The sequence below is a fragment of the Lytechinus pictus genome, chromosome 5 (genome assembly GCF_037042905.1).
Source record: "Lytechinus pictus isolate F3 Inbred chromosome 5, Lp3.0, whole genome shotgun sequence".
Taxonomy (NCBI): domain Eukaryota; kingdom Metazoa; phylum Echinodermata; class Echinoidea; order Temnopleuroida; family Toxopneustidae; genus Lytechinus; species Lytechinus pictus.
In genome coordinates, this window is record NC_087249.1 from 28,710,933 (window position 1) to 28,733,811 (window position 22,879).

Genomic DNA, 22,879 nt, shown 5'->3' on the forward strand with positions numbered 1-22,879 from the left:
AGTCTTATTTTTTATTGTTATAAACAAGATAAGGTATCTCATGTGGTCTTAATATAATATGCGAGCGCGAAGCGCGAGCTCAAATTTTTTGATATTTTATGTCCTTAGTCCTTATGTCCTTTTATGACCTATCGATTGATTTGAATGTTGGATTTTTAGCTTTAATGATTAATGGCCACATTATCAGAGAGTCTCCGGATTTCTTTGGTGAAAATGCCAAATGGGAGTAAAAATCTATTGAAAGTAAAGAGGAAAGAGAGCCGAATATTAATATTCATTTTTCTTTTTAGCATTGACGGCACCGTAGCTACTCCGCATTGTACGAGACACGGTTCGTCGTTCGTCCTGCAGCCAAATTAGGAACAATTTGTAAGTGAATCGTAATAGTTATTGTATTTTTATTATTGTTATTAATGAAAAGATACCTTGCATTACAGGATCGACCTAAAATCAAGAAATATTTGATAAATTCTTTTGTTAGTGAATTGAACTCGGTCGATCGACTCGAGACTTCGAGTCTTCGTTCGAGCATCTCGCTGCTCCCAGCGAACGGGATCGGGAGTGACTTTGCCCGGGAACCCGGGCCGGCCGGCCGGTATTCGCTTCTCGCGTGGGTCTGCTTCAAAGGCACAGAGCCGGGTGCGAGATCACGTCGGCTTGTGATGACTCCGCTCCGCCGCGTGGCCCTTCTTCCCGAGGCTGAGCTACGAATGTAATGCCAATAATACTTTTAATAGCGCTAGTGCAGTTTCGCTCCGACCAACTTCGAGCAAAATTTTGTTTTTGTTAATAATAATATGAAACAATTTGGTAGAGAATAAATGAATTGTATTGTTCCTAGGCCTAGCTATACAGCTGGCAGCCGTCTGTTTCGAGGAGTTTTTTTACATTTTCTATTTTTTTAATTTCTCCTCGTATGGTACTAGTTCAGCGGACAACCAACTTAACGAGACCGAAGCTTTTGGTCTACATTGATTGTTCCCAGCAGTGGCGTAACAGGCGGGGGGGCAGGGGGGGCAAGTTGCCCCCCCTGGCGGATTTCACCGGGAAAATAAAAGAAAAACGGGAAAAAGAAAAAAAAGGGGGAAGAAAGAAAGGGAAAGGGGAAGGAAAGGAGGAAAAGGGAAAAGTGAAGAAAAAAAAGAAAAAAAAAATGTTTTTAATGGAAAAGGAAGGAAAGCGGGAAAATGTACGAAAGAACATTTGAGAAAGAACAAATCATTCCGAAATAGGCCTATGTAATGCAATAGCAAGGTGGGAAATAAATTAAAAGATGGCAAAATGGCAAACAATAGCGGGAAACGAAGGTAGAATGTAATTAGTCAAAAGCTAAATTGGAACAAAAGAAAAAGGGACAAGAAAAAATATTAACACGGCCGGGCTGCCGATGATTGAAATTAAAGAGTGGGAAGAAAGATGGACTGCATACAACATTGTGCTATAACCTTGCAGCTTGCTAAATTTTATGCAAATAAGCTACCGGAGCTTTGCCCCAGATCCCACGCAGTAGGGGCTCTTCATTTATAACCTTTAAATGGCCAACACCCCCGTTCAATCACTGGCATACAGGCGCGCGGGGGGGGGGGGGGGGCTTGGTTCCACACCTAAGACGAAATAAAAGAAATTATAGGAGACAACGTATATACTGACATTAATGGAAACAATGAAATGTTTTATTTGCTGAATATAATGGAAAAATCTATCACATAATTAGAATTTAATTTCAATAGGCACTTTTTCCAGCTCGCTTTGCACGCTGGCGACTTTTTACAAATTTTTCCCACATTGCTATGTTTTGCCCCCTCAAAATATTTGCTTCAGTACGCAACTGGGTTGAATAAATGTGTTGTGTACAAGCTATATTCTGTATTTTATGCCAGCGATTTGATTAAAATAGCGGCAATCTGCGAGGTTTAAATGGCTTTGATATCAAGAAGTTCCGGGGCTCCGCCCCAACCGCACAGCAATGCGTATGGAAGCCTAGGGTTGGGCCATGGCCCCCAAAAGTTGTACAAACAAGAACAAAAAAGGAGGAAAGAAAAGCAAGGGAAAAGTGTAGGATCTGATTTTATTTTCTGAATATAATGTCAAAAAATAGCTCAAAGTTAGATTCTCATGAAAAGGTGATTTTTTTCTCGCTCGCTTCGCTCGCTCGGGATTTATATAAAGCAGCTTTTTAGCACATGTGCTAACTATACTGTGCCCCTCTTTTTTTTCATTTTTTACTTTTCACGCTACTGTCGCAAAGAATCCTGTTCCCAGTGGCATATAGACCACAAAAAGGGAATCTAAAGAGAGAAGGGTGAAATATATTATTCTCTGGATATCATGTCAAAATTTATCACAAAAATTTGATTTTTGTATGAAAAAGGTCAAAATTTTGCAACATTTTTTAAAGATAAATTCTGCCCGATACGCAATATCTGGCCTTCTCAAAATACAGTAGTCGCCTCATTACGCCATTGTATGAATTTAATTTGAGAGAAAAACAATAAAACATCTTTTAAAAAATTACGCCTGTTCATACCATGATATGACCGGGAAATTTTTGGCTCTTGCCCCCCCTGGCCACCGACCGCTGTTACGCCGCTGGTTCCCAGGTTGTGTTGACGGCAAGACTGCCATATGTCCCCTCCACTAAAATTGAAAAAAAAATACAGAGAATGTTCATCTATTCTAGGATTATGTACTGATCTAACATATGATATATCTAAGTCTTCCGGAAGGAAAAGTTGGATACATACCAAAATTAGGCTTTATTCCGTCAAAATCTTGAGTGTGTGTAATTCCCAATGGCATCGGTTTATTTAGTCAGAAAAATAAATACTCCTGTCTTGGAGAGTAGACTAGTCGTAATATCGGTTGATAACCGTTATGAAACCCATGCCATGGGCCTGGCTTTCAACAATTCCTGCAGTGCTAGCTCAGTGAGAAAGGCGACAGACTGAAGATGACTCATCGGCGTCAAGAGGTTTGAATCCAAGTTCCAACCGGAAGTAAGAAGAAAAAGAGAACGAAAGATGGGGGTTTGGAGAAGTATTTTTTTTTTAATTATTGGAGGGGACATAAGGAAGTCTTTCTGTGTTGACTTCTTTTACATGTAGATCTAGACATACACTACAAATGGTATATAATTTAGAGTCTATGATACTGAACTCTATCACCTATATGCATAACAAACTCAGATACAAAACAATAAATTTTGCTTTCTTCCTCTTTGAATCCCAAAACCTGGAGTATGCAGGCCCCAAATCCAGTTTACTTTTGTTTTCTCTGTTGCAGCATATAGCAGGAGAAAATCACAGAAAATTGAGAAAAATATGCTGCAAAATTAGAACATATAATGCATAAAAGGGGGAAACAAACACAAATAATTTTCAAAAAGTATAATACAAAAAACAAAGAAATATGAAACAAAACAAAAAAGAATGAAAGAAAAAACAAAGAGCAGGAAAAAAAATGAAAAGAAGAAAAAAACATGAAAGACAGATGAATAAAATAAAATAAAATATCAGACCATCTATTATTAGACTCATATTCTTTGTTTTCAGACCCTCATTACCATTGTTATAAATTCTGTCTCAACTGTATGCATAGAACTTGTCAAGTCATGTTTCAGTATCGTTTAAACAATGTATGTTGCATTATTTTGATGTTTGAAATCATACAAAAGTGTTGAATTATCCTAAATTTATGAAGAAAATATTAATGGGCTTCCGTTTATTGTGAAAATTTGATGTCCTGGGGATACCCATCTCAACATACACGTGATTTTTTCGTCATGAATTAGATTATTCGTAATTTCATTTTCTCAACAATTGAATGCTCTAGTCTTTGTGGTTTAAGTATGTATGATGCACATTTTCCCTCTGCTATTTTTTTTATCACCGGTAATTATATATTTCCTAATTCATTGATCACAAAAATGTAAGAATGAATCAAAGAAGAGAAATGTAAACATTACTTGAAGCTTGATACCGCAACATATGTGGCCAAAATTTCATTTTTTTCCAGCAAATTTTAGCCAAATGGTTCCCTTTAAATTTGTTGTTGCTTCATTTTTTCAAAACTAAGTGTGATGTATTCTTTAATGTTGAACTATTGCTTCTCTTCACAGCCGCTACCAGAATCAAAATGACTCGTTGGGCGAGAGGAGGAGATGCTAACAAAAGGAAACCCCATGATGCTTCAACATGGGAGCAGATGACTCAACATAATGAGAGAAATCGGACCAAAGCTGGAGCTAAACATAAGCCTGCTCATTCCACCAAAAAATACAAGCAAGAAAGTGCCAAGAGGACAGGTACTGAAAAAAGCAGCTTGGGTATTGATAAAAAACTTGTTAGCCAGACAAGACAAAGGGGAATTCATCAGAAAGTTGGTAACGGGAAAAAGAATGCTGCTGCAGGGTCAAGACTGCTTTTGTCAAGTGGTGGCAAATCAATCATCGATGTCATATTAGAAGCAGATAAAGCCAGAGACTGTGATGTACAGGATGAAAGAAAAAAGTCAGTTGGTGATGTGAAGCAGAATAGCATGGAAACACCAGAACTTATGGCAATGAAGGAGAAGAGAAGCGAAGACAGACGATTAAAGAGACAAAAGAAGAAAGCTGACAGTATGGTGAGAATGTACAAAGAGTGACACAAATTTTAATGCTTGAAAGCATTTATCTCAGAGTACAGAACTGTGATGATGTTCCTTTCATTCATCCTAATGGCAATCTGTTCTAAACAGGATCAAGTAATGTTTGTCCTAATTTGTGCTTATGATATAGATCCTTTCCATTTCATGTTTAGCAATATAGTCTTTTCATGTATTCTCACAACTTTATGTGGACTGGAAAGCTATGCAAAGTCAGAAGAAGACAGTGCACCACTTGATTGAAACCAGTAGGGGATGTCTCGTGAAGCTATTTATACCCTGCTCAAAAAAATATTGCAAAAATATTTTTAAAATACTCCCAAAATCAGCCAGAAATTATATATTTAGGGTATTTTGGTGAAAAAAATACAATAAAAAAAGTATTTTTGTCATGTCCAATATAATATGAATTTTTGCCACCAAAACTACTCTTCCTGACTTTCATTAATTTTGGGCACAATGCCTGCATGCATATAGCATGCAATTTAAAGACTATAAAATATATTTCTTAAATTTTTTTTTCTACATCTTACAGAGAAAATACTATAAATATTTATTTTTCTTATATTTTTATATCATGATAGCTCATATTATGTTGATTCAATTAACTATTTTAAAGTAGTTTTAAAAAATCTTTCAAATTCACCAGAATGTTAATAATTAAGATGGCATTCCAGGAAAATACCCCCAAAACATGCTATTCTTAGAGTATTTTTTCCCAAAATACCCTAAAAGTATGCTATTTTAATAGTATTTTGCAGCAAAAATTTTCTAACAATATGCAGTTTTAAAAAATACCCAGAAAAATATGAAAAATAAATATTTTTCTATTAGCAAAAACGACTAGGGTAAGTTATGTACAACTTAAAAAGTATGACATTTTAAATCTCCCTGTGCATAACAGATATCCCATTTTTTCCAAGGCATCTCTACAAAGTGGGATTGAATTTCAATAATCAAATTTTGATGAATGAGCCAATGAATTTGGGGTTTTATTGTCTCACCTGCATAGCAGAGTGAGACTATAGACGCCGCTTTTCCGACGGCGGCGGTGGCGTCAACACCAAATCTTAACCTAAGGTTAAGTGTTTGAAATGACAGCATAACTTAGAAAGTATATGGACCTAGCTCATCAAACTTGGCCATAAGGTTAATCAAGTATTACTGAACATCCTGCCTGAGTTTCAGGTCACATGACCAAGGTCAAAGGTCATTTAGGGTCAATGAACTTAGACCATGTTGGGGGAATCAACATCAAAATCTTAACCTAAGGTTAAGTTTTTGAAATGTCATCATAACTTAGAAAATATATGGACCTAGTTCATGAAACTTGGACATAAGGTTAATCAAGTATTACTGAACACCCTGCTTGAGTTTCATGTCACATGACCAAGGTCAAAGATCATTTAGGGTCAATGAACTTTGGCCAAATTGGGGGTATCTGTTGAATTACCATCATAACTTTGAAAGTTTATGGATCTGATTCATGAAACTTAGACATAAGAGTAATAAAGTATCGCTGAACATCCTGTGCAAGTTTCAGGTCACATGATTAAGGTCAAAGGTCATTTAAGGTCAATGAACTTTGGCCAAGTTGGGGGTATTTGTTGAATTACCATCATAACTTTGAAAGTACATGTATATTGGTCTAGTTCATGAAACTGGACATAAGAGTAATCAAGTATCACTGAACATCCTGTGCAAGTTTCGCGTCACATGATCAAGGTCGAAGGTCATGTAAGGTCATTGAACTTTAGCCATTTTAGAGGTAATTATTAGATTGCTGTCATTAGTTTCAAATTTTATAGATATAGTGTATAAAATGTGGATATAGGGGTTTCATTGTTTCAGTTTCACTGACAAGTTTTAGGTCACATGATCAAGGTCAAATGTCAATGAACGTAGTATTGTTTCATTATATGAATGATGTTTTTTGTGAATAATTATTTGATAGTAGTTTTTAAAGTCAGCACTGCTGCTATATTGAATCGCGTGATGCAGGTGAGACCGCCAGAGGCATTCCACTTGTTATTGAATAAATGTTTTTTTTTAAATTTGGATCTAATGTACGCTTTTTTTATATTCCATCAAGAAATTATGTGACGAGCAACAAGTTTTTTCAGCAATTTATTTGTGATTAAAACTTGGGGTCAACTTGCTTGGGGTAATGTGATCAATGTCAAAGGTCATCTCAGGTTAAAACTTAGATGAAAATTGACATTTTGTCATAGTTTCATTTGACAAATCATTTGTCATATCCATTAATTTTGTTATTCCTTGAAACTGGGCATCCACACACCCCCATGGCCTTGCATTATTAGATTGTGTATTCAAAGAATAAAAGGACAATGCAGACAAGGCTACCAGAGGCATACCACTTATTAACTTTTCCAACTTCAATCATTTCAAATGGGACTATCACAGGCTTCACAGCAGGCTTTGTAACCAGTGGCATAATGAGTCAGAAATTTTGAGGGGCCAGATAGGGCGTAAATTGGGGTAAATTTATAAAAAGTTGCGGATGAGCGAAGCGAGCAAGCAAAAATGTCAACATTTTATTTCAATAATCCAATTTTGTGATAGATTTTGACATATTCAGAAAATAATATTTCACCCTTCTCTCTTTGCTTTTTTTTTATCAAGGTAAAACGAAGTGAAATTTTTTGGCCAACACCCCCAAGCCCCCCTCCCCATGTGTGCGCCACTGTTATTGATTCATGAAGTAGAGATAATGTACCAGTTTCAGTTAGAACTTATATTGAATACATTTTAAGAGTTACATCAGTTCTATTTTCCTCTGACCATCTCCAGATGTGTTTCCACTGTCGGCAAACAGGCCATGGTGTTTCTGACTGTCCACAGATGTTAGGGGACGTTGAACAGGGTACTGGTATCTGCTATCGATGTGGATCAACGGAACATGACGTCGGCAAATGTCGTGCTAAAGTGGATAAAAAACTAGGTAAGTTTAAATTGATTTTCATGGTGATATTCTTAATATGGTTGAAACCTGTGGATATCGTCTGTTTAGCTAAACTCAAAATTCACCATGTTCAGTATGTTGGAATTCGATGGAGCCGATTTCCTTAAGACTTATGATTATTGTAAATTTTCAGTTAGGCAACTTACAATAGCAATTTATATTTTGATAAGCCACTGAGCCCTGTAACAATGGCAGTTGCCATAATGGCAAAGGTGAGCATAGTTGTATAAAACATGCCCCTGGCCTGTAGATGTCAAGGGGGTTGTAATAGTGTCATTCCCAGACTATTATTTATAGTGAGTACCGTCAATGGTGATATGCAGCTAATTAATTGAACATGTATAAATAAATTTTGTCACATTTATCTGCTCTTCAAATGTAAATCTTGGATTAAAACCCTTGTTTAGACATTTTTTTTTAACTTTAGGTTGTAGAGAATGTTATTAAAAACAAGAGATTTGCTGTTCCCTTTTTATCCTCCCTATTGTGTTATGCTGTGATACGTTTCTAATGTAGCTCTCTTCCATGCTTTATTAAACTTTTAAATCACATGTAATCAATCTAATTTTGTTTTACTTAGCATGTTGACGATTCCACAGCTCATTATATTGTTTGCTATCATCATTTCACAATTTTACTATGTAAATATCTGATGTTAATATTGTTTTTAAATCTCACTCCATTTTACCTGCTACCATCTCTAAGTGATAGGATACATGTATGGTGTGTACATGTCAAGATGTGATGAACGTGATCTCTTCTTTTCTCTTCATTTTCTTCTGTTTTTTCCTCTCTCTTTCTCTCCTCCCTTTTCCATTCTCTCCATGTATTCCCTTACACCTTTACGACTTCCATTTACATTCATCTTTTCCTTCTTTCTTTCCACTCACCTACCACTGCATTCTTCTTTTTCTCCATTGACACTCTATTTTCTTAGATCATATAGTTTACATAATAGGTCTGTGTATCATTTAAGAAAATTTTACTATACTTTATATGAGAACTTTATATGTAACTTGCATGTTTGTAAAATTGATCATAATTCGACCTTGGGCTGCGATGATCTTTTAATAAACCATTTTATCTATCTATCCATCCATCCATCCATCCATCTATCTATCTATCTATCTATCTATCTATCTATCTATCTATCTATCTATCTATCTATCTATCTATCTATCTATCTATCTATCTATCTATCTATCTATCTATCTATCTATCTATCTATCTATCTATCTATCTATCTATCTATATATCTATCTATCTATCTATCTATCTGTCTGTCTGTGTGTCTTTCTGTCGGTCTGTCTGTCTGTCTGTCGGTCTGTCGGTCCGTCCGTCCGTCCGTCCGTCCGTCCATCCATCAATTCTATCTATCTATAGAAATGTGTCGTATGGAAAAGTGGTCTTGCCCTCAAAATATTGTAATTAAACACCTGTTATTTCAATACTCTTTCATATTCCCCCATGTAGGGACCATGGAAAATGATTATTTTCTATGGACTTGTAAAACTCAATTATGTTTTTGTGTCATTTCAGGTGACTTCCCCTATGCCAAGTGTTTTATATGTGGACAGACTGGACACCTGTCTAGGATGTGTCCAGACAATCCCAGGGGTCTGTATCCAGAAGGAGGTGGTTGCAAGGAATGCGGATCGGTAGAGCACAGGTGGTGGAACTGTCCTGTCAGGAAGCCAGTGAAAGGTCGGTAAAGGATAGGAACATCCAGAAATGGCAGTCTTTTGGCTTTTGCCATGATTTCAGGCCCTGACAACATTCCATTTCAGTTTGATCCTGCTCTAAGTAGTAGAGGGGAAGTGATCTAGCTACATGTACATTTTAGGCCGAGGGAGTAAAACTGACCAGGTGGATGTTTCATAAAGCTGTTCGTAAGTTAAGGGTGACTTTAAGATCGACTGGTGATCCTTGTGGTAAATGATATTCACCATTAAATGTTCATTGGTGATTATTTAGCGTGTAAGAAAGGTTCACCAGTCGTTCTTGAAGTCACTCTTAACTTACGAACAGCTTTTTGAAACACCCACTGGCATCCCTACATCAGGACCTCCTTAACACAAAGCCAAGCAATAGATTATACAAATGATTTGTGATTGATGTCGCATAATGACCAATTTGGTCAACATGAGAATAATTCTTAAGATCAAATGCTGAGCTTTGTGTAACAACACCTTGGTAATATCTCATGAAGAGTTAAATTGATTCGAATGAATGAATCTACTGATACACGATGGAAACCTAGTAATGCCATTATTTTTAATACAGATTATGTTTGGCCTAGCCTGGGGCCTGTTTCATAAAGGACTTGAAACTGTTGTAACTTTGCCATTATGGCAACTACCATGGTAACCTTGATTATGATTGGCTGCTGAGCCCTGTTACCATGGTAGTTGCCATTATGGCAAAGTTACAACAGTTGCAAGTCCTTTATGAAACTGGCCCCCTGGTGCCTTTAGGAGATTAGACAACACTGATGCTTTTGTCACCAAATGAATATTGTCTGTAGTCTTATCCATGCATTTTGTGTGTGGTGCGTATGACTTGAACCATATCTATTCATTTCTGATAATATTGATAGTTTCAAAATCTTAGAGCATACACTATTTTCTGACCTGTATTATGATCAGTATTCTCATTCAGTTTGAGAAAGCTTCTCCTACTATTCAACTCCATGACAAGAACTCATTATTTTCTTTTTAGAAAACTACTCTCTGTTGATTCAATTTTGTTGAGTATGGATAGTGTAATGGACTGTTATTCTTGCGGAATAGTGACTTCAGCCCTGATGAATAAAACTATGAGGTAATGAACTGGTTTGTTAATAAAATGTACTCTTGACATTTCCATCTTTCATTCTTCCAGGAGTTGATCTGTCTGCAATAAGCCTTCCTGTGACTGGGATCCATTCAAGTGCTGATGCTGAGCCGGCCTTCATGCCAAAACCGAAGGTGAAAGTCAAGCAGACTGGGCCGAGAGTTGTGAATTTCTAATCTTAGATTATAAGCATTATCATGAGACTTCTATTCTCTTGTCCAAAGTAAATGTTTAGGTATGTGATTCATTTGATCTCCCGTGCAGTAATCACAAAAAAACTATTGTGATTAGCACAAATATTGTGTTTTCTTTATCTAACCAATCCCTGCTCCTCATCAAATAAATGGTCTGCCAACTTTCAGAGCATACCGCCGTCGGAGAGTATCCGCCAGTCTAGACAGCGAGACCATAACAGAAATAACTAGATAGACAAGTAAAATTTGACTTTCTATATCAATCGATCCTTTGTTGGCTCCTTAAAGGCATCATAGAAATAGATAAATTGTCTCTTTGCAGTGAATTACTGTGTTATCATTCAAGTGGGCCTATGTTACAAGACTACAGTGCTAAGAATATTGCATTATGGGTAATGAACATGGCCAGATATGATTAGTTGAGGACTTGAGATGGGGCTATTAAGGCTACTGGTCTGTGAAGTATTCATATACTTATTAGACAGTGGTGGCAGCCACGTGTCTGTAACTATAAGAGAGACAAAGAAGACGTCTGACTCAGGAGATGTGCAGAGTAAGAGTGAGGGTTTATTGATACAGCCACTCTGGGCTTTCCTTGTTTCCAGTAGACAAAGAGAGTGATTGTAACATCATCAAGTTGGGCAGCATGCCTATGAGTGTGAGGGGTGCTACTCATATATTTGGTATGGATTTAAAAGCAATACATCACATCTTCCCCTTTAACAAGAGGGGCTTGTGTAAATAAATCATGACAGGTTGGATTATTTAAGTAGCTATAATTAACTTGAAAAGAGGCATTACTGAACAATTACTAGCCTTAGGGTACTATTTAAAAATCAATTGCAACAACAATAAGTCATTCAGGGACAATTTCTAAAGCCATATTAGGATCACTTGGTATAAACTGTCTAAATCCAAAAATTTTGCCAAAAGTTTGTGAACCTTATGGTGCAATTTGCTGTAACAAACAACACGTGTTTGTTCGTTGTATCTTATACTTTCTTGCTTGGTTTCTGTTACGTTACACTATATAATTACATTAAGTTTGTTCTTTTTATATCTTATTTACAAATAACATTTCTTTCTTTCTTTTTCTCTTTTTTTTTATAGTAACTTTCGAGTGGTTCTCTTTCCACTTTAAATTCACACATATATACATATATAAAGTATACAATACCTGTGGTGGTACTCTTTCCACTCACTGTTTAACTAATCCATTATTATACATTAATTGAGCTTATTAATTATATACATGATGTTTTTCTGCATTGACTATTCCTATTCTTCAGAACAATGTTACAAATAACATTTCAACAACGGTTATCAGTTGACATTTCAAAAATTGTATGTGGATGGTGTATGTGTTATTCATGTCATCGGATAAGCATCATCAATAAAATTGCAAAAAGGAAAATAGAGAAGCGGAGTACAAATAATGTGACACAGTTTAGAAATAAGTTGAAATTTGTTTTCATCAGGTGTACATCAAAAATACAAAAGATTTGAATGAGGTAATTCTTCCTAATTTCTTCATCAAAAACATATTAAACAAAGCATAGTGGTTCATTTATGAATGTAATATCATTTTCATTATTGCATTTACTTTTTGATACAACTCTTATAACTCAAGACGTTTTGGTGGTCTGGATACTCTCCCACTTCTGGTGGTTGTTGGCTTGGAGAGCGTTATGGTTCCATAATGTTGTGATTTTGAGCGATTGTGACGTGGCGCGCTAGCTAATGGGGCAGGAGGGGGTGTAGGTGGGGGCAGGTCGGGGATTGGTCTGATGTCTTTTCGATTTCGCCTGTATTTGCCTTGCTCGTTTTTGACAATGTAGCTTCGTGGGTCATGGGTGGCGTTTGACACGTGTCCAGTCTTCCACGAATTATCCTTCGCACGGAAAACAACTCTTTGATTGTTCGGAAGATCATGAAGGGGGGCTGGGCGCGATCTCGCGTTGAAATGTTTTTCTTGTTGTTTTTGTCTTGCCACGAGGTTTTTGTGCATGGGGGGCACCACGTGGGGTTTGAGGAGGGTCATCGGAGTGGGCACTCGGCTTCTCAATAGCCGTCCATTGAGAAGTTCAGCGGGCGCATACCCATCTAATCCGCTAATGGGCGTGTTTCTGTATTCAAGTAGGGCATACATTGGATCGCGTTTATCCATCTTAGCTCTTTTCATGAGGGCTTTAACTGTCTGCACGTGCCGCTCTGCCTGTCCGTTACTCTGTGCATAGATTGGGCTCGATGTTTTGTGATTTATTTCCCATTCTCGTGTGAATTGATCGAATTCAGCGCAGGCAAATTGTCTGCCATTGTATGTAATTATCTCATCTGGGATGCCATTTCGGGCAAACATGTTTTTCAATTCACTAATGACACGATATGATGTCATTTCTGATAGGGCTTGAACCTCGGGGAATTTAGAATAGTAATCTACTGCCAATAGATAATTAATCCCGTCAAGATGAAAAATATCAATCCCTAACTTTTACCATGGTCTATCTGGTATATCATGTGGTATGAGTGGTTCAGACTGTTGTTTATTTCTTGTCGATTGACAAATTGTGCATCGAGAGACTTTGTCCTCAATTTGAGCATTCATTCCTGGCCAGAAGAAGATATGTCTGGCTCTCATCTTCAGTTTTACCACACCTATATGAGATTCATGTAGTATGTTAAGCATTTCATTTCGTAGGTTTGTGGGTACCACTATTCGATTGTCTTTCAATATGAGACCATCTACTTCGACAAGCTCATTTCGGAATGAGTGATACGGTCTGAGATCATTCGGGATCTCATTTTTGTTTTGAGGCCAGTCATTGTGTATGCATTGAATGACTTTTCTCAAGACATTGTCACGCGCAGTTTCTTCTTGAAATTGTTTCAGCCTGTTGGCTGACAAGTGCATGACACTTTCTACAGTGTCAATTTCAATCTGAATGTTAGGTTCGCTTTGCACAGGTCTTGTTTCATTCGGAAGCAAGCGACTTAATGCGTCCGGTACAAACATTTCCTTACCTGGTCGCCATCTCAGGGCAATATCGTACGCCATGAGATGTAGTCTCATTCTCTGAAGCCGCGGACTAATTTTATGCAACGGTTTGTCAAATATGCCAATTAATGGCTTATGGTCTGTGCAGATTGTAACTTTCTGGCCATAGACATAGTCATGGAATTTGTTGCAAGCAAAGAGAATCGCTGCCATTTCTTTCTCAATTGGCGCATAGTTTTTCTCTGCATCAGTTACTCGCCTTGATGCGTACGCTATAGGATCTTCATTCCCTTGCATCAGCACGGCGCCAAATCCCTGGTTAGAGGCATCTGTTGCTAAGGCAACGGGCTTCGCAGAATCATAGAGCTTCAGTACAGGTGCAGAAATTATCAACTCTTTCAGCTTGTCACAGATTGCGCATGTACATCACTCCAGTGCCAAGCAATGCCTTTCTGTGTCAGTTCGCGCAGAGGAGATGTAATCTCCGACAGATTCGGTATAAACTTCCCTACATACGTGATCATACCAAGGAAAGTTTCGACTTCCTTCTTCGATGAAGGGTACGGCAACTCGATTATCGACTTAACCCGCTCAGTGCTGGGTTTCACGCCATCGCTTGAGATCACATGACCGACATATTCGATCGCACTTGCCCGTATAATTGATTTGGTCTTGTTCAGCTTTAGGCCAGACGACTGCACTTTTTTTAGGAATGCAGTCAAGCGGTCATCATGTTGCGCAATACTTGTCCCCCAAATCAAAATATCCTCTGTTACGATCTCAACGCCGTCTAGCTGACCAAATTCATCTACCATCGCTCGCTGCCAAATCTCGCTAGCTGACGATATTCCAAACGGCATAACATTATACCGAAATCGGCCAAACTGGGTATTGAAAGTTGTTAGATATGAACTCTCTTCAGTTAGTGGTAATTGCCAGTAACCACTAGTGGCATCGAACTTGGAAAATACTTGAGCATTCGGAATGCGTGCGGCTATCTGTTCAAAGGTCGGCATGGGATAATGTTCCCTCTTTATGGCGGCGTTCAGACCACGGGGGTTGAGACATATGCGCACTCTTCCATCGGGTTTGTGAACCACAGTCATTGCATTCACCCAGTCGGTTGGGAGATTAACTCTTTCTATTACACCTAATTCTTGCATGCGATCAAGCTCTGCTTTAACTTTATCACGCAGTTTATGCGGGGTGGTGCGCGGAAGACATTTTACTGGGGTGACAGTGTGGTCTATCAAAATGTTATATTCATGATTTCGCAGTCTTCCTAACCCTGTGAACAATTCCGCATGCCTTGCTAATGGGTCCCTTCCACTACGTTCAAAGTCAAGCTTATCTGCGCTTGCACAATGATTTGGAGTCGGGGCGGGGGCATTGGGTGGGCTAGGGGGTTTCGCGCTTGTCACATCACTAATGCATCGTTGAATTAAATTCATATGTTTGCATGCTCTCATGCCTAAAATAGGCTTAACTCCACCATCAACCACCTGAAATGTTAGAAAGTAAACAGACTTACCTACCACTACTTTACACTTCGTCTGTCCAATGGGCTTCATTGCATGCCCAGAGTATGACCTCAATGTGACGTTTGACTTATCTAATGTCAAGTTTGTGTTGTTAAACACATCTGTGGGCAAAATGTTTACTTGCGCACCTGTGTCGAGTTTGAATGTTACATTTACTCCGTCGATCATAAGCTCATGTGTCCATTCCGTCGTATTTAGTTCATCTACCACGAGATCTATAAATACTTCTACTTGTTCTTCATCTGTCTCATACTCGTCATCTGTTTGCTTCTGTCTGTCGTCTGCGTCAATGTTTTTGACTTCACGGCGGTCTCGATGTCGATGTCGACTTCCTCCACCACTTCGCTCCACGCGATCACGATCCTTTCCAAAGTCGTTCTGTCCTGATCGTTGCTGGTATTCTGCGTCATTCATACGGCATCTCGATGATTTGGAAAAATGACCCATTTTTCCACATTTCCGGCATTTTTCTTTAGCCGCTGGGCAATACTCAGGATGTCTGTGCAAGTATGTGCAGTTGGCACATTTTTCAGTTCCTGGTGAGCGCTGGTGTTCAGACGATCGGGCCTTCTGTGGTCGAGATCGAGATTGACGTCCTTTCAGAAAGTGGACATCACTGCTGCTTTGTAACTGCTCTATCTGCTGAGCACTGCTTTCTGTTATACAGCATGTGTCTATGCATTGCTGCAAGCTCAAATTCTCTATCTGCAACAGTTTCTCCCGCAGCCCTTGGTCATAAATCCCGCACACAATCCTGTCGCGGAGCATCTCTCCTTCCAGCGTTTGGAATTCGCAGTCTGATATTAGCACTTTAAGATCTGTCAGGTACGCACTAAACGTCTCATCACTGCGTTGATTTCGTGAGTTGAACAAGTACCTGATGACTGACATATTTCTCCTTGGCTGACAGTAGCCACTAAACTTTTTCTTGAGAGGCTCAACCTTTCTAACTTCAGCTGACTCAAACTCAAATGTCTTCGCTATCCTTTGTGCCGTCGCTCCCGCGACGTGAAGGAAAGTAGCATACCGTACTTCATCTCCCTTCTTGTTCAGTTCAGATGCTGTCTCATACAGCTCATATGCGCTTAGCCAGTCCTTCCAATTTTTTGCGACACTTCCTTGGAAGCTAAGGGGTCCTGGGGGCTTCAACCCTGCCATTTCTGCTATTAAAAGTTACCACTAACTTCTGACACCATGTGAAGTATTCATATACTTATTAGACAGTGGTGGCAGCCACGTGTCTGTAACTATAAGAGAGACAAAGAAGACGTCTGACTCAGGAGATGTGCAGCGTAAGAGTGAGGGTTTATTGATACAGCCACTCTGGGCTTTCCTTGTTTCCAGTAGACAAAGAGAGTGATTGTAACATCATCAAGTTGGGCAGCATGCCTATGAGTGTGAGGGGTGCTACTCATATATTTGGTATGGATTTAAAAGCAATACATCACATGGTCCTTATGCTCTTTAAATAAATCCAATCCAATAAAAACACGCTTTTTTACCTGAACCACACCCTTTATAGCACAGCACCGATTATTCTTTACTCACAATGTATGTATATTCATTGTAATTTATCTAGAATCTCGGTTAAAAAGAAAGGGGGGGGGGGTCCAATAACAGGAGAAAAGTCCTGCAAAAGGACCTTTTCTTGCATGGATGTCCTGCAAAGTGAGTTTTACTGCTGTCTTGTTATTGGACCATATTTTTTTCTTACTGGACTGGACCGCGTTTTTTTTTTCCACCACTAATTAACAGATTTGATTTTTCAGTACTTTCCCTTAAAAAGAAGCATATTCTAATTCGATTTTAGCGATCATTTTCACTTGCAAAAAAATACACCATGTTAGATCGAGATTAAGCAATATTTTTGGATGATTAGTTTCTAGTTGATTGCTTGAAACAGGGTAAGAAATAGTCTTAGAGATTAAACAACCCATTTTCAATAATCTTAACTTTCCTCTTTTTTTAAAAGAATTTTTAATGTGCTTAAGCGGTCTACTTTTTGGAACACCAGGTCTAGTGACAATTTTAAGGTCCTCTTTTTGGGGTAATACATATTTTATGGAAACATTTCAAAGAGCAATTATTTTAGAGCATTGCTTCTTTATTCAAATGAATATAAGCATTGCAAGTAACACCATCACAGATACAACATAGTTTGTTTTTGGATTTTTGTAAAACCGTGTTTGTTCCTCTTGAGACATCAATCTATATTTTGAAACTAGGTCTAATTCGATATTCACAAAGTGTAGTGACATTATCATGTACAAAAGAAATTGGCATATTCAACAGAACTCATAATCATTTAATACTCAGTTTGAAAACACCAAGTTTTGACATGAGAGTAGTAATACGTGATACTGCTTTTATCAAAATAGATAAAACTGTATACTGTCATTTGATAGCCAGTTAATATATTTAACATAAAAAGATTCCATTAACTCTTTGTTTAAAGTGCAACACTATTAAATATTATAACAATAAAACATTGCACAAACAATTCCACTATAAAGTGGCCACAAAAATTTTACCAAATGAGAACCAAAATTGGTTGTGCTACCCAAGATAGCTCCTGTTAGGTGATTTCATAGGAAAATATTGAAGAAATTCTGTGACATGATTAAAATTTCACCACCCAAAATGATCATAATTCAAAAGTTATACCCTTCACCATAAGCAACACCATATCTTAAACCTCCATTTCCATATGAATAGATCTTTGCCTTTCAGGTCGTTATCTTTAGTTGTGTTCATTGAAAAGTTTTGTCTTGATGGTCAAACAGTCTTATGGCGCAAGCTTCTTACTCAACAATTCCTTCAGTTCTTGAATGCCTGGTTAAACATGAAAAAAAAATGGTACACATTCTCTCATCTGTTCTCTGTTCATCTTCTCTGTTTGTCTTCTCTTTTTGCAAGTCACTTTTTTGTGTCCTGCCATGCTGATGATCAGAATCTGCCAATTTTCACACATAGTCTACATTTGAGCAGTTTTTTAGAATTTTCATTTTTTTCAATCATCTGCTCCTCTCTTTTCTGGTAATTGTCTGATGCTCTATGATCCTGATTTATAGCATGATCAACTGAATCAAAGGATAACAAATATTCTTCTACAACTTTTTGTCAGGGTGAACTTACCCTTTAAACCTGTGGTTTAAGTATGGCTTGCTAAAAGAGACTCAATCCGAAAAGTAGCTGTTAAATTCATGATAATAATAGTAGTGAAACTATTCAGAAGTGCTTGGGAATGATAAGTACAAGTAAGTTTTCCTTCCAATTAAAACATGATAGCAGAATTCAGTGAAGGTGATAGGAACATGCAACATAAAATGATTCTCTTTTTATTTTAGTAAGCCATAGTTAAATAAAAATATAAGCTAGGCTTAAGGTTAGGCGGCCTTTTGAACCAGTGAAATATTTTGACAAATAACTCGGTCTAAAAAGATCACCTTCTATTGGTCTCTCCAAAGCATTCCACCAGTCTCTTTCTCATCTCGGTCCCATCTATCTTCTTTCGTTCCTCGTTGTTTCTTGTTAGACCAACTGCATCTGATTGTTTGTCCTGCTGGTGCAGGTCCTCTAGAATTGTAACAATTTCATCCTGGACATCTTTGTCCTCAGGCGCAATTCCTGATGCCCTCCTTTCGTCTCTGTTCTTTTTTAGGTTTCTTGCTTGTAGGAATTGTACCTGTCTCTTACCATTCTTTGGTCAACTTTGAAACCTTGTGTTTGGAGAACCTCCGCTATCTCGGTCCAACATTTCCCCCACTCCTTCGATCCTCTCTTAAATAGAAAAGGATTAACTGAAGCTACCTCCTTCAGTAGTGAGAGATCTTTCTGCTCATTCCATGTCATTACAATTCTGAAAATGAAACACAATGGCACAACTTAGTTACATTTGATTATGCCCGTTTCGGTTACACGTGTACATGCACCGGGGGGGGGGGGGGGTTACAGGGGTTCAATCCCCCCCTTATTGTTGAATCCCATTTTGTACGCAGGGAGTTGGTCAGACAGGTTCAAACCACCCCCCTCTAACAAATCAAACCCCACTAACCATTTTATTTCGGCACGACACGACCTCAATTTTTGTTGGAAACCATTTTTTTTCCTAGTCAAATTTCATAGAGTATAATAAAAGGAATTTTCTTCGCCTAACCACCTCCTGTTTGACGCCCATTCTGTACTCTCATAACTACCAGCTCTCAGCCTTGACTCATTCACCAACAGAAATGGTGGCGTATAATCATTCGAGCAAAAGTTAAAGTGATCACTTGTGTGTGTATTTAGATGAGATGGGATTTTTTTATATGACATAACCACCACCCCCCCAAAAAAAATCATTAAAAATGAGACCTTACATTTTTGAATAACGAAACTGTTGTTATACTACACCTAGGGCCTACTTTGCTAATACAGAGGTCGAAAAAATTTGACATCATTATTCGCGTAATCTTCTAAAATTGGCCCTTGCCATGAATTATCCATGGCACCGCCACCTTTCATTATTAGCATCAAGTTCGGCTTCTACAGAATCGTATTCTTCGAAACATTCATTTTCCCCAGTTGCAGCAGCAATATAGCCTTTGAACCAGACGTTGTCGCCTTCAACGTCAAAATTATGCATTATATGTTTGCCCACTACATCTTGTATTGTAAGTTCACTTAGCTTTAAGTCACCATTGCTTAAGTCGTCTGATATCTTTTTTAGTAAAGTGGTATATTGCTTTCGGCTCGTAATCGTAACTTAGCTTCAGACCATTTTTGTCTCACCTGCATAGCAGAGTGAGACTATAGGCGCCACTTTTCCGACGGCGGCGGCGACGGCGGCGGCGGCGTCAACACCAAATCTTAACCTGAGGTTAAGTTTTTGAAATGAGAGCATAACTTAGAAAGTATATGGACCTAGTTCATGAAACTTGGCCATAAGGTTAATCAAGTATTACTGAACATCCTGCCTGAGTTTCATGTCACATGACCAAGGTCAAAGGTCATTTAGGGTCAATGAACTTAGACCATGTTGGGGGAATCAACATCAAAATCTTAACCTAAGGTTAAGTTTTTGAAATGTCATCATAACTTAGAAAATATATGGACCTAGTTCATGAAACTTATACATAAGGTTAATCAAGTATCACTGAACATCCTGCATGAGTTTCACGTCACATGACCAAGGTCAAAGGTCATTTAGGGTCAATGAACTTTGGCCGAATTGGGGGTATCTGTTGAATTACCATCATAACTTTGAAAGTTTATGGATCTGATTCATGAAACTTGGACATAATAGTAATCAAGTATTACTGAACATCCTGTGCAAGTTTCAGGTCACATGATCAAGGTCAAAGGTCATTTAGGGTCAATGAACTTTGGCCAAATTGGGGTATTTGTTGAATTACAGCCATAAATTTGAAAGTGTGTTGGTCTAGTTCATAAAACTTGGACATAATAGTAATCAAGTATCACTGAACATCCTGTGCGAGTTTCAGGTCACATGATCAAGGTCAAAGGTCATGTAAGGTCAAAGAACTTTGGCCACGTTGGGGGTATTTGTTGAATTGCCATCATATCTCTATAAGTGTATTGGTCTAGTTCATAAAACGTGGAAATAAGAGTAACCAAGTATCACTGAACATCTTGTGCGAGTTATAGTAGTTTTCAAAATCAGCACTGCTGCTATATTGAATCGCGTGATGCAGGTGAGACGGCCAGAGGCATTCCACTTGTTGGATTTGGCTGTCACAATGGGCAATACCAACCTTCATTTTTGCCATCTCCTACAGTGAAATGATCTACGATCTTCCCTACCAAGTTACCATATTTTATTTCTTTTACACGTTTACCCTCTACCCGCTTTTTTCCTTGGCCATTTTTTCGCGAACTTTGACGCGGAATTCGGCAACACCCTCTTCAGAAGCACACATATTGCAGACCTGCCAACCAGTACGTTTTTGGCGTATTTAGTACGTTTTTGCAACCAAAATACGGCAGTATGTTTTTTCTTTACAAAATATGTTATTTATTTATTTTTTTTTTTTAAATCGTAATTTATTGAGAAAAATCATATCTATATGTCTCTATTTCATAAAACTTACACAAATGGTTATTAGATCAATGTAATTTCAGGTAACTTTTTTTTCCAATCATTTTGTTAAAACCAGGGTGAGAGATACACATGTTTCAATGTTTTTTTTTTTTCATTTTAGCTTGCATGCAGCTTGAGCGCCGCGATGAGCGAGTGCACCACGCATTTTATTATGAAATACACTTTTTTGGGGAAAAATACAGTTTTATTATCACAGAATACAATTTTTCATCTTTTCATCTCTTACACCTTTTCGCTTCTAACCTGTTTTTTTCCTGGTTGTCTATCGCTATTTGCTTTAGACTTTTTCTTTTTTTCTCCTTATTTTCCCACAAAACTTTTACCCGTTCTTGCCTTTTAGCTACAACAGTCTTTCGGGCTTACTCCATCAACATATCTAGTCTATTTTGCGAAAGAGCAAGCCGCCACAACCTAGTTTTATCCCTAGCGTTCATCGTAATGCTTTCGTAAACAGGCACGGATGCAGCTGGTTTTAGGCGCATGACCCGATCTAGCATCCTGAAATCCCGTTCAACGCCAACATTTGTTCTAGGCACGCTCTGGGTTTTGCGCATTTTCTCCGCGCTCATTCCTACATGTATCCCAGATGTCAAATGATCTGATAGCATTTTTCTGATACTTGACAAAATGACAAGGATATCATCTCCAATACCTGTTTCGTCATTAGGTCTAATTCTGAAGGTTGTGTCAGTGAGTCGTAAACCTTGTCCCTTATGACGTTCATGTCTTCAAACATGAGATTGTTACCTTGCATGAAATCGCTGCTGTCGTCAGACCACTCGTTAAAGCATTTATGCATGATTTGAACCTGTCGTTCATTTCTGAGATGTGCCCCTTTTCATTAATAATGCGCCATAAAGGACCGGTTACTAATTTGTCAATTAAGCCCAGCGCTCTTGCTCCCGCGAGATATTGATTAACTGATAAATCTGCATGAACGCACTCAAGTAGTTGGTTACCAGTTTCTTTATACTTATCGAAGAATTCTTTTAATAATTCATATAGATGGGCAACACCAGCTCCATTGTGGAAAAGGATATTGAACCTTTTGCCGATGAACGGGGAAAGAAGAACAGATGCAACATCTTTTGATTTCAGAAACGTCCGGAATTTTGTCGGTTTCCCCGATTTTTCGCATGCCCGATCTTGCACCGATTTGCACAAAGTTCTGATTAGGCGCACAGTTCTGCTCTCAGTGCTATTTCTGAAACTACCGCCCATTGCTGCAGCACCAACCGTTTTGTCACCGAAAATCAGCGATTCCCATATACCTAAGGTTGTACTGGCATAGTCGGCCAATCAGATATATATTTTCTCTTGCTATAGCTAACGCTGTAGCAGTTCCCACTGCGTCATGGCCATTTTTTTCTTTAAAGCGGCGAGAACTGCATTTACGTAGGGTTGGTGTAGAGGGGTTATAGTATAGCCCCCCCCCCCCGAAAATAAACTTGTCCAAAAACTTCATAGAGCAAAGATCTTAATTAATGAAGCTTTAATCAGTATTCATTTGATATATAGGTGGTCACATGTAATCTGTGGTGTACAAAATGCTTGCTCTATGGCACCTGCTCATGTCCAGCGTTGCTGATT

General features: G+C 38.2%; 2 protein-coding genes across 2 annotated transcripts; one reads left to right on the top strand and one right to left on the bottom strand.

The window, feature by feature from the left end:
• Positions 1-304: 304 nt before the first annotated feature.
• Positions 305-12,140, top strand: LOC129260332 (zinc finger CCHC domain-containing protein 9-like). The gene is made up of 5 exons (XM_054898332.2): positions 305-369; positions 4,118-4,623; positions 7,456-7,606; positions 9,167-9,331; positions 10,508-12,140. The coding sequence occupies exons 2-5, from the start codon at positions 4,135-4,137 to the stop codon at positions 10,633-10,635; spliced, it is 933 nt and encodes a 310-aa protein (XP_054754307.2). The 5' UTR covers positions 305-369; positions 4,118-4,134; the 3' UTR covers positions 10,636-12,140.
• Positions 12,141-14,046: 1,906 nt separating this feature from the next.
• On the bottom strand, positions 14,047-16,347 carry LOC135154165 (uncharacterized protein K02A2.6-like). Its single transcript, XM_064099461.1, has one exon. The coding sequence runs from the start codon at positions 16,345-16,347 to the stop codon at positions 14,047-14,049; it is 2,301 nt and encodes a 766-aa protein (XP_063955531.1).
• Positions 16,348-22,879: the final 6,532 nt, after the last annotated feature.